General features: G+C 36.6%; 1 protein-coding gene across 5 annotated transcripts in view; it reads left to right on the forward strand.

Moving 5' to 3' along the window:
• The window catches only part of SBF2 (SET binding factor 2), a 479,282-nt gene that overhangs the window by 275,313 nt on the left and 191,904 nt on the right, over positions 1 to 12,065 (forward strand). For all 5 annotated transcript variants that reach the window (XM_053899995.1, XM_019456278.2, XM_019456281.2 and 2 more), the window contains one exon: positions 1,041 to 1,139. In XM_053899995.1, the coding sequence (XP_053755970.1) occupies positions 1,041 to 1,139 (99 nt within the window). The remainder of the gene's footprint in view (positions 1 to 1,040; positions 1,140 to 12,065) is intronic.

Raw genomic sequence — 12,065 nt, forward strand, 5'->3', positions numbered from 1 at the left:
TGTGTTGTCTGGTCCCCACACTCCAATCAAATAGGCCTGTTAGAAGGAAAGGAATGTTTGCCTTTGTTTGACAATCTTTCTGAATCCCGGCCTAGAACAGAGTTTTATATGTTGTCTGTTCCAGTGAATCTGTTAGTTTCTAGAAGGAAAAATCTTATACCCTTTTTAAAAAAATCATTCATCTATTTATCATTCTTCCAATTTTTTTCCTTTTTGTACTCTTTTCTCCACTCGCAAGTAGATATATTCACACAGTTCTCTTAGGGCACCTGGGTGGCTCAGTCGGTTGAGCTTCTGACTTCGGCTCAGGTCATGATCTCATGGTCTGTGAGTTCGAGGCCTGCGTTGGGCTCTGTGCTGACAGCTTAGAGCCTGGAGCCTGCTTCAGATTCTGTGTCTCCCTCTCTCTCTGACCCTCCCCCATCCATGCTGTGTCTCCCTCTGTCTCAAAAATAAAATAAACATTAAAAAAAATTTTTTTAAAACACAGTTCTCCCAGTAAATTAGTTTCATGGGGAAGTGGATTAGAGTTCTATATTGTAAGAACTAGAAGGAGTCCACAGATCATTTTGTTTTTTCATCTGATTTTAGAGATGAAGAGACTGAAGCTCAGGGAGTTTTAGTGACTTGTTCCAAATCACTGTCAGCCGAGCTAGAACTAAAGTCTGAGTGACCTGACTTGAACATTTGGTTCATGTTTTGTAAGCTAGGGAAATGTTGGAGACTTCCTAACTGTCTGAAATTCTCTGAGAGCATTTTATGAATGAGGCCTGGAGAATGAGTGGGTCTCTCTCAGTTTCTTCCCCAAGAAGAAATAAGGCCCTGCATAATCAGGGAGAGACCACCAGACCATCCAAGGACTCAATCAACTCTGTAACTTTAGAATAGAGGTGAAATGCTGTAAAATGTAAAATATTTTGTTTTAATAGTAGCGTATGTTTTAGATGCTTTTTGGTTTGCAAATTGTATGAAATTATCATACTGTTTTCTAATTTAGCATTTTTGGAGTTGATGTTTTGCCATTTGATTCTTTTTCCAAGTTGGTAGCTTTTGAAGTAGAGCGAATTAAGGTTGAAGAAAATAACCCAGTGAAGATAATAAAGCATGTCAGAGAACTTGCCGAGCAACTGTTCAAAAATGTAAGTAAGTATATTTATTTAGACAGTCATTAATTTTAAAAGTATGTCATTATTTTGTTTAAAGAAACTACATCTTTCTAGTAATAATCTTTTTGCTCTGACTTAAAACCTTTAGGATTATAAGTTATAAGATATGTGCATCAAAACAGACCTCATTTTTCAAAGTGATTTTCCTGTTAATCAACTATATTATGAAAACACCTTAGTCACAGTTTCCCAATTTGCTATGTGCCCTCATTGGATTTTCATTTAGGTCCCTGTCTTCTTAAGAGCATATTGTGCATTCTTAAGACATGAAGATTAAACTCATTGGAGACCAGAACTAGAATTGACCAATGTGCTCTGCTTAGTGTGGTCCAGTGATTGTCATCTGGATCAGGAAAATTGAGTAGTATTGTTTTGAGCAGACAGGGAGTGAAAAGCTGAAAGGAAGAAACCAAATTGTCAAGTGAGCACAGAAACTCAAGGGTGGAAATATTCCCTGTGTATAGAAGAAATGCAGTAAATTCTAAAGAGTGGGATGTGATAAAGTGTGAAGTAATCGCCTGGATACCAAAACAAAAGAGATCCTAAGATGACAGTGTCATTACATGCATGCAGAAAAATGGATTTTGGCTAATGATTGCTAGTCATTCTTCCTACCTGTGAAGCCTTGCAGAGTTGAATCCTTTTACTAAGAAAAGGAAAGTAAACGGGAAGTATGGTCTTCCAGGGGAGAGTTGAGGGAAGATAATATTTTTCAGGAAATACAGTGAAGAAGGATTTGTGATCGGTATCCTAGTATTGTTTAACTTAATTACTTGAATAGATGGGTGTTTTTGGACAGTGGGTCATTAGTCAGTGCTTTGTCACACCCATTTGAAATCTGAGACCCAATTGGATAAAAACAAGAATGCTAAATTGTGTTTCTTTGTTTCATGTTATTCAATTATTTATTAATTTTGTTTCTGAAGTTATTTTAAAATTTATCCCTTTGACTAATACCCTAAACTCCACATATAACTGTGTCCAGTATACTAAATCTATTTCTTGGTTAGTATGCTAAAATTAAAAAAAAAAAAAAAGAATTCTGTCAGAAGAAAAATGTGTGTTCTGTGCTGGTGTTCACCATTTATGATGGCTGTGTAGAACTAATATAGAGCATAACCACATGAGAAATTTCTATTGATTGACTGTAATAATAATAAATATTGAATGCTTAACACAATGTACCAGACATGGGATTAAGCACTTTACATACATCGTCTCTAATCTTCATAACAACAATATTAAGATAGGTGTCATTATCCCCATTTTACTGAGGATCATTGGCTCAGGATCATATGGCTATTAAGTGATTGAATCCAGATTTTAAATTCGGAAACTTTCAATTATCCAATCCCTAAGCCTATTTTCTTTCCTTCCATTAGACTGGCTTATCTCCAACTTGAAAGATAGTAATATTTTCAATGACTGACTTTATACTTTGTCATTTTAAAGCACTTTAACATACTTTCTCATTTGATCTTGGAAATGACCCTGTGAGATAAATAGGGCAGTTGTTGATATGTGGGAAACCAAAGGTAGAAAGTCTTTTTTCTTGGCTACTAGGAGTGATTTATTGATGGATTTCAAAAAATAGCAAAACATCAAATGGAAATCAGTGTTTGAGATTTTGGAACTGATCCCTTGAATAATTGAATGTTTATTTCTTAGATCTTTACAAGACTATTCCAGAACTGCAGAATTTTGTAGCCTGTAAGTGACCAGAGCTGGGGTTCTGACACAGGTTTGTCTCTATTACATGACTGAGTACACAGTGTATATGTAAGGGAGTGTGCCAAGTCACTTTGATGCAAAAACAAAGTAATTTCCCTTCTTGCCATCCTAGAACTTAAATTTTATGATACATAGCTTGTACTAAGCTGACACAAGACTGAAAACTGCAATAAAATAAGTAATAATTATACATTCTTTTTTTTCTCTTAAAATAGACACTTTATTATATCCACAGGCAATAAAATCCCAGAGCTACTATTAGGTAAATCCAGACCCTGCTAAATATTTAATGTTACCAAGCTTCTGCGATGTCCAGCATGGTTTTGAGGCTGGTGACCTCAGTGTCTATCTTCCTGCCTGTCTTGGTGACAGCTCTATCTTGCTGGGCATGCAGTGTCACCATCTCTGTCCTCATTTCCAGCAGCTTCCTTTCATTTCAGCGAACACATTTCTTTCACTCTGCTCTTTTCTGGAACGAAGCCTAATTTGGTTATCTGTTCAGACTTTGATCACTTCATCTGTTACTTGGTTGTTTTAACCAATGTAGTTCAAGGTTTATTTTCTCATATTCTGCTCTGAGGGCTGAAAACTCACTGTTCTCCAAAATAATCATATCTTTTTTCACATTAGAAGTATGGGACATTATTTTGCTGAACAGTGATCTGCTGCATCTAGGTGACCATATCCTTGTAGACAGTATCCATGTTGGCATCCATGTTCTTGACCAATGCAGAGATGGTGATTTCTGCCTGCTGGGTGATGAAACCATCTTTTTTTTTTTTTTTTTTTTTTTTTTTTTTTGAGTAAACACACTGAGGCATGGGTGTCCAGTAGGGCGTCTTATTCCCGCAAGAGAGGAAATCTGTCCTTTTGTGCTCCAAATCTTTCCCAGTGCTCCAGCTGCAGGCTCCTGCCCACTGCCGCCCTGGGGGTAAGGCCCCAGCACCAGTACTCCCCATCCTGGAGCACTCCCAGTCTGCGAGGGACCAGTGCAGGGTGGGCACAAGCAGCTAATTTTTATACATTATTAAAGGTAAATGGAAAACACAGACAACGGCTGATGTGGTTTGGGTGGTGGGGTGCAGAGCCAAGGGCCAAGAAAGAATTCTTGAAACGTCTTTTGTGCAAAAAGGTGTTTTTATTAAAGCACGGGAACAATAGGACCCATGGACAGAAAGAGCTGCACTGAGGTTGTGACAGGTGACTGATTATATACTTTTAGGTTGGGAGGGGGTTAGGGATAGCACAAGCCTCCAAGGAATTTTGAAAACAAGGTTTCCAGGACCCTGTTGGGGGCTAGCTATTGTTAAGAAAATGTCATGTATTACTGTTTAGTAAAAACTCAGTCATGAGACCTTTCAGATGTGTATCAGTAGGCCTTATGCTTCGAGTATGATTCCCAATATACATCTTGGTGGATAGAGATAAAGGAAGCTTCCAAAGGAATTTCTATATGTTTGAGGTAGACTCACAGGATCCTGAGGGGTCAGGCTAAGATTGCCTTTTGCCCTTAGCAAAGCGTCAGCATTAGGCAGCTGAGTTCCTAGAGGAAGGTCACTCTGCCTGTTTCAAGAACTTGTCAATGGGCTGTTAGTAGTAAGGAAATTTAATTGTTTTCTTTTTGCTTTTGTTCCCCCACATCAACACCTATCCTTTAAAAACAGTACTTTTAAAGTGATCATGAGGGACTTGTATGACTAGGTCAGAGATGGAAATCACCCTTCAAATGTACTCTGCATTTCTTGAGCCCTTATTGAGCTTTTCTCCCCCAATCTAATCCTATTCCATTTAATTTGATCCATTCCATTCTTTCAGTATGTATTTATTAAGCATCTGCTAGCACCAGGCATTTTCTAGGTACATGATTCCCATAGTATCCTTCGAAAGAGGATATATCTACGTGATGAGTGAGAATTTCAGAATATCCCCATGGATTGTCCTCAGACTTTCTGAGATTCTGTCTAGTTGTAAGATTCTAAACTCCACATGGTCCCAACATTCCTGAAGTAAATATGTTACAAAGTTAAAAGGCAGAGTATGATGGTAAAGTTACTTTCTTGGGTCATGCAGGAAGTTGAGGGGAGGGAGGAAGGATGGTCTCAATGCAAGGAAAATAATCCAGATGGTTCTATTTTTAACTAGTCAGTTTTTGTTTTTGTTTTTTTTTTTTTTATCACATTCTAAATTCCCTTTTGGTCAGCAAGAACCAACCATATAATTTGACTGTTTCCTTATTATTGGGTTAGAATTGAGACCTGGTGATTCCACTTAGATGTTTGTAAATACTTTGTTGCAGTGAAGTCTGGTATGTGTGCCTACTCTCTCTGCTTCATTTCCCTTTGAAGTACCTCAAAAACGAACCTCAATTTCTGTTTCTTCTCACTACTCCCTTGTATTGCTTTTTGGTGTGTGAGAATATGAGGAGACGTGAGTAGGATGGATTGTAACAGTGTTTGGGTGCTCTTTTAACTTTCTGGAGCTTCTTAATTAAGGAAATAATTTGGTGACTTAGGTAGAGGACAGGAATGGGAAGGAGACATGAAGGAGAAGGAAGGGAATAACTCCATTAGAGACAAATTGTGTAAGCATTGGCAAGGTTTATACCATGAAGATTATGGCCATTCACTATACAGCTTTTCTTTCCATTCCCAATTGATAATACTGGATCTGGGTCTGCTCACTTTGGCTTTCAGAATCTTCCATGTCTATATGACAGCACATTTATCTACTTACTGGCTCTATCTCTGTGATTCTCATATATACTAACAAAGGACCACTGACTGTACACAAAATGAGAATATTAAGATAGGCCAAGACAAGAAATTTAGAAAACCTCCATTCCAAGGCACCAAGGAATCAGTTGGATATGTATTTTACTGTTTTACATAGTGCAGTTTTTCTAATTTGTTTTGCATCTGCAATGGTATATAAATATTTGCTAGACTGTGTAATTTGTTTGATAGTTTTCTTAAAAGTTAAAGGAAAAATGAGAAGACTTGGACCTTCTTATAGAATAATATGAGATTTCTATTTGTGCCTCATGGATGTTTCATTGCCTAGCATTGCAGTGAATAGGTTTTAAAATCCTAATGGGAGAACAAAGTCCAAATACAGGAATATCCATTATAAATCACATAAAGTCTATACCCTTTACATTTCCACATAAAGTTAATTTCACTACCATGCAAATTTAATCTACACTGATGTTATTATCTCTTTGCCAACTGTGAATAAAAGGATTTTGTTGTTGTTATAGGAAGGATGTAAAATACTGTGATCATCTTTAGTCTTAAAAAGTCAAAACATAAACAGCTTACTTAGATTATTGTGATGAAATGAGATCCCCAAAGCATAAAAATCAGACTTCTCCCTTATCTTATCTGATCTATTTGTTCATTTTTAAGTCACGTTTACTGTGAGATAATTTACATGTAGTAATATGTACCTTTTTTAAAATGTACTCTAGGGGCCCCTGGGTGGCTCAGTCGGTTAAGCATCCAACTTCGGCTCAGGCCATGATCTCACAGTCCGTGAGTTCAAGCTCTGCATTGGGCTCTGTGCTGACAGCTCAGAGCCTGGAGCCTGCTTCAGATTCTGTGTCTCCCTCTCTCTCTGCCCCTCCCCTGCTCATGCTCTGTCTCAAAAATAAATATTAAAAAAAAAACATCAAAATGTACTGTAGATATTAACAAATGAATGAAGCTGTATAATCCATCACCACTACAATAAGGACATAGAACATTTTTGACAACCCCCCTAAATTCCTTTCCTTGTTATAATCACTTCCTTGTACCACCTCAAACTCTTAATAACTGATCTGTTTTCTGTCTCTTTAGTTTTTGCCTTTTCTGTAATGTCAGTATGTAGCTTTTTGAATTTGGTTTCTTTCACTTAGCATACTGCATTTCAGATTCCTTTATGCTGCATAGATCAGTTGTTTATTCCTTTTCATTGTTGAGTAGTATTCCATTGCATGGATACCTCACACTTCTGTTTATCTATTAACCAACTGAAGGGCAATTGTGGCAATTATGAACAAAACCACTAGAACATTTGCACAGGTTTTGTGTGAACATAAATTTTCACTTCTCTTGGGTAAATATTTAGAAGTAGGATGCTGGGATATATGGTAACAAAATGTAAACTTTATAATAAACTGCCAGACTATTTTCCCAAAAGTCTATACCATTTTGCATTCCCACCAGATATATATGAGTTACATTTGTTCTGCATCTTTACCAACATTTGTATCCTCAGGTTTATTTGTTTGTTTGGTCTTATTTTGTTTTTAGCCATTCTCATAGGTTTGTGGTGGTATCTTATAGTTTTAATTTGCATGTCAGCAGGTGAGCGAAAGTATGGGTCTCTTACCTAGTTGATGCGTCCTCTCTTGGCACTTGTGAAAAGAGTACTTGTCTTAGAATATGAAACTTCCATCTAGAATTATGAATTAGAGCAGTGGTTCTCAGCAGGGGTAACCCCTCCCTTCCAGAAATTTGGCAACATCTGGAGGCATTTCTGTTTGTCACAGCTGAGGAGGGTGTCCTAGTGGCATCTGGTAGGCAGATGCTAGGGATGCTTCTAAACATCTTACAATTTACAAATTTACAAGACACCCACTACTTCCCCATCCAAACAAAGAAATATCTAGCTCAAAATGTTAAAATTGCCATGGTACAGAAACCCTGGATTAGGGGAATCAGCATATTAGGTATTAAAGTCATACACCAAACTTATTTGTGTTAAGGATGCAGCTTTAATTCATCTGGGTGATCATTGAAAGTCCTGTAAGGATGGAAAGTTGAGAATGTTTCCTTTCATCAATATTGTATGCACAACTAGGCAACCCTAAAAAGTCCAGTTATATTTTGTCAGTGTTTAATGACTTAGTCCAGTGATAGTATTGATTTCAGCTGTGTTTGGAAGGTTTTGTGTAACTTGCTCTCCCACGTGGCTCTATAATAATTGGTGCACATTAAATAATTATTAAATATGGGAAACTTGGTAGCCACCAACAAGGTCACATCGATTTGTCATTCACTGCTGAGACCAACGTGTAGGAAGAAATTGTTTTCCTCAATGTTGCCTACTTTGTATTTCCAGTAGGGTTTGGGCTTTTTGTTTTATTTTGCTTGCTTTGCTTTTATTCGAAGTGCATTCTCAGCCTTGTTTTCCATAAGCCCTAGGCATATTCTCATTTTGCTTGCCAAAAAAAAAAAAAAAGAAAAATCCATGTTTCCAGACCAGATGGTATGTGTGTCATTTTTTCAAGTCTGAGAAAATCATTGTACCTCCCATTACTATCATACATTCTCAAAGCAGGATTACAGAGCCCATTTCTTGAAAACCATTATCTAATTTTAAAATTCCCTCTAAACAATAGTGCATTTTGCTGGCTTTTGTGGGCAGTTCATCTTGGCTGCCTTGAACAAAATTGTTACCATGTTCACCATAGTGTTTAGTGGCCTGAATTCTTGGTTATTAATTTATATTTGCATTTCTCTGCAATCAAAGATGAAAATTTGGCAGCTTCTTTCTTCTATTGAAAATAATGAATTTCCTTGTTTCCACAAGGATATTCAACAACAAAATTAGGCTGCGGTTTTTAATGAGCTCAGTAATCTTCAAGGGAACAGTCCAAATGCAGCTGAAGTTCCAAGTAAGAGCAGATGTTTCTAAGAATATGCAGAGTTCAGTGAGCCTGAAATTTCCTCTCATTTCTTCTGTCTTCTTGAAAGCCATTATGTGACCAAATTGGGTGTAAAGTAGCAAATGTATTTCTTTATATTTACCACAGTGCCCGTTAGAGGGCAGCAGTATACAGACACAACATCCAGAAAAAACAAGCACTTTGATTCACAGGCATGAGCCTTTTTTGCATCTTCTGAACACAATTGAATATGTTATAATTTTGTAACTTTATCCCATAATATGAATTTTAAGTATAATGTCTATACAACTGCAGGATAGCCTCATCTTTGAACTTTGTTTTAAAATGACTAAAAATGCTTTTTAATCTTAATTCTATAGATTTGGTTTATAATATTTCATACTGCTTATGAGAAGAATAACACTACTGATGACTAATAGCAATATCTTTTCTTTAATAAGTTATTTCTGTTTTAACTCTTATTGACTATGATTTTTGTTGTTGTTAAAATGTAAGTAGCTGGTGATATGATGGGATTCGTGGAAGAAAGACATGGTTTGAGTTTTAGAGGTATGGTGTCATGCTATAGAATATGCAGTGAATAAATATTTTTTACATGAATGTACTCTAAATTTTTAGAAAACAGCTTTCATATTTTCTGGGAAAATGTGTATGTGTGTGTACATGTGAGTGCACACAGGCACTAAAAGTTTTCCTATAACAACTCCTTTTGTCCTCTCAAGAACCTTATGAAGTAGGTACTGTACTATTATCTAGATTACAGGTGAGGAAACTAAAACACAAGTGGTGAGTGAATTGACACCGTACCAGGTCACACTACCAATAAGTGGCTAAGCTGGAATTTAACCCAGAAGGTCTGACATCAGAGACCAGGCACTAAAAATACTTTGTTGTACTACCTGTCTCATTGAATTGTCCAACCATTCCCTGTGAATCGTAGTGTCACCTGTCTCTATCACGTTTTTATACATAGTCCTGTTTCTGGGCCTTTATTCCATTAGCCTTTTTAACCCTTCACTAATACCAGTTGCCATACTAGATTTATTATTATAGGTTTAGGTAAGTTTTGAGATCTTGGAACTTTGACTTCTCCACTTAATCTTCTTCAGAATTGCCTTGACTATTTTTGTATCTTTATTCTTCCATATAAGGTTTAGGATGAACTTATACATTGCAGGATTTTAAGTAGAAATAATATGTGTATCTTTATTTTTCTAAATGACCTTAAGTCATTTTTGGAACAAGATAAAAGAATATATAGTAAGAGAGAGATAAAATATAGTTAGGAAAGATAACTAAGAAGATGTATTTTTTAATTCTATTTTTCCATGTTTTAAAATTTGTTACAATGAATATTATTTATATCATGGAAAATATATTTTAAGTTTTTATTTTATTATAAAGAAAATAAGTATAAATAAAAACAGAAGTAATAAAGACTCTACTTAAATGATTCTGATTCTGACCTCAAAATCCATATGAATTACCTTTCCAGCCTGAAAAAAAAAATCTGCCAGTGAGTTTTAGAAAATTGATATTTGTAACTTTGAGAAGATATCTTAGACATTGTGACTAAAGAACAGAAGCATTTAGTCATTGTGACTAAAGAAAAACAAGCATACTACTTTTGAAAAGGACAGTTGCAGAAACAATAGACCAGTGATGTTGGTGTTAATCCAAGCATAATTTTAGAACAATTTTTTCAGCATATAGTTTAGAAAGTGGTGATCATGAAGACTTGGCATAGGAATTTATTTATATATTTTCCTCTGCCTTTGCTAACAATGCAAAGGGAAAACACAAAGTGCATATAAGGGTTACTTTGGCAAGAACAAATTTTATAACTAATTTCACCTTCTCAGGAACCTTGTAAGATGTCCCTCAGGCAAAGTTATTTTCCCAGCGTCACACATGAGTCGAACAAAAACTAGAACTCGGGCTTTTTTACACTTAAAAGAGTATTAATTATTATTGTGTTTCTGAGATATGCTACCTATGTCATCTGCCATGGCTGAACCTTTTCTTTATCTGGGTCTGGACCATATAACCATAAAGAATTGTGGGGAGTAGCTCTAGTAGATGATGACTGATATCCATTTTAACTGTCTGGAGAAAGTATAGGGTAGTATTGAGCTTAATCTACAACACAAATAACAGGTTCAAGAAGAAAAGGGAATTTTCTGGTTGCAAAGGATAATAAATGCTAGAATTGGTCTAAGAATGGCAGTAAAACATCTTTCCCTAGAGAACGTTATTAAAAGATGAATTCCATTCTACCTGTGGTGTTTGAAATATAATCCTCCTAGGGGCGCCTGGGTGGCGCAGTCGGTTAAGCGTCCGACTTCAGCCAGGTCACGATCTCGCGGTCCGTGAGTTCGAGCCCCGCGTCAGGCTCTGGGCTGATGGCTCGGAGCCTGGAGCCTGTTTCCGATTCTGTGTCTCCCTCTCTCTCTGCCCCTCCCCCGTTCATGCTCTGTCTCTCTCTGTCCCAAAAATAAATAAAAAACGTTGAAAAAAAAAAATTAAAAAAAAAAAAATATAATCCTCCTTAACTGGGTGGCTAGATAAAAATTTATGCCAGCCCTAAGGATCTATGAAAATATTAGCTGATGTATTTACTTCAATTATTGCAATCCTAGTATGTGTTCAACATTGTGTCCCACTTATTATGAAATAGTGGGAAGTAGTTTAGGGTGCCCGCTATGTGCCAGGCAGTTTCTAGATGCAACAGGTATACAGCAGAGGGCAAAGAATATTTTCTGATTGGCTGAAATGTTGGCCCTCATGGAGCTTCATTTTAGTAAGAGAAGGGTAGACAATAAGCAAGTTAAATAAAATTTATAATATGTGAGAAGATGGTAAGTGCTAAAGAGGAAACTATAATAAGAGGGATAAGGAGTGTATTGGTATAACTTTAGATAAGGTGGGCAAGAAAGGTAGCATTTGAGCAAAGAAATGCAGGAAGGAATAAAGGATGCTGTTGAAATTGTAGGGGGATAGGCAGAAGTAACAGTTAACTGCAAAGGCCTTGAGGCTGGAACAAGAAGGCCTGGGTAGCTAGAGCAGAATGAAGGAAAACAGTAGCAGGACACAGTCCTATAGGAAAGCCAGATCTTGTGGGGCCTTGTAAATTATTTTAGGAACTTTGGATTTTACTCTGAATAAGATAAAGAGCTACTTGAATGAACAGAGTATTGAGGTGATAGTTTGACATACTTTTAACTAGATCACTCTGTCTGCAGTATTAAGAATAGAGGGAGGGAGGGAATGAGGATGGAAGCAGAGAGACCAGTCAGGAGACTGTTGTTCTGTGGTAATATAGAGATGTTGCCTTGAACCATAGGGTTGTTGAAAAATGGTCAGATTAGGAACATATTTGAAAGGCAAATTCCAAAAAATTTGCAGAGGAATGGATGATTGAGTGTTGGAGAAAGGGATTACAGATAGCTAAGCATTTCACCTGAGAGGAAAAATAAATATGCCATTTACTGAAGTGG

This window comes from Panthera pardus, unplaced genomic scaffold, assembly GCF_024362965.1.
Source record: "Panthera pardus isolate Hobbes unplaced genomic scaffold, ASM2436296v1 HiC_scaffold_12, whole genome shotgun sequence".
Taxonomy (NCBI): domain Eukaryota; kingdom Metazoa; phylum Chordata; class Mammalia; order Carnivora; family Felidae; genus Panthera; species Panthera pardus.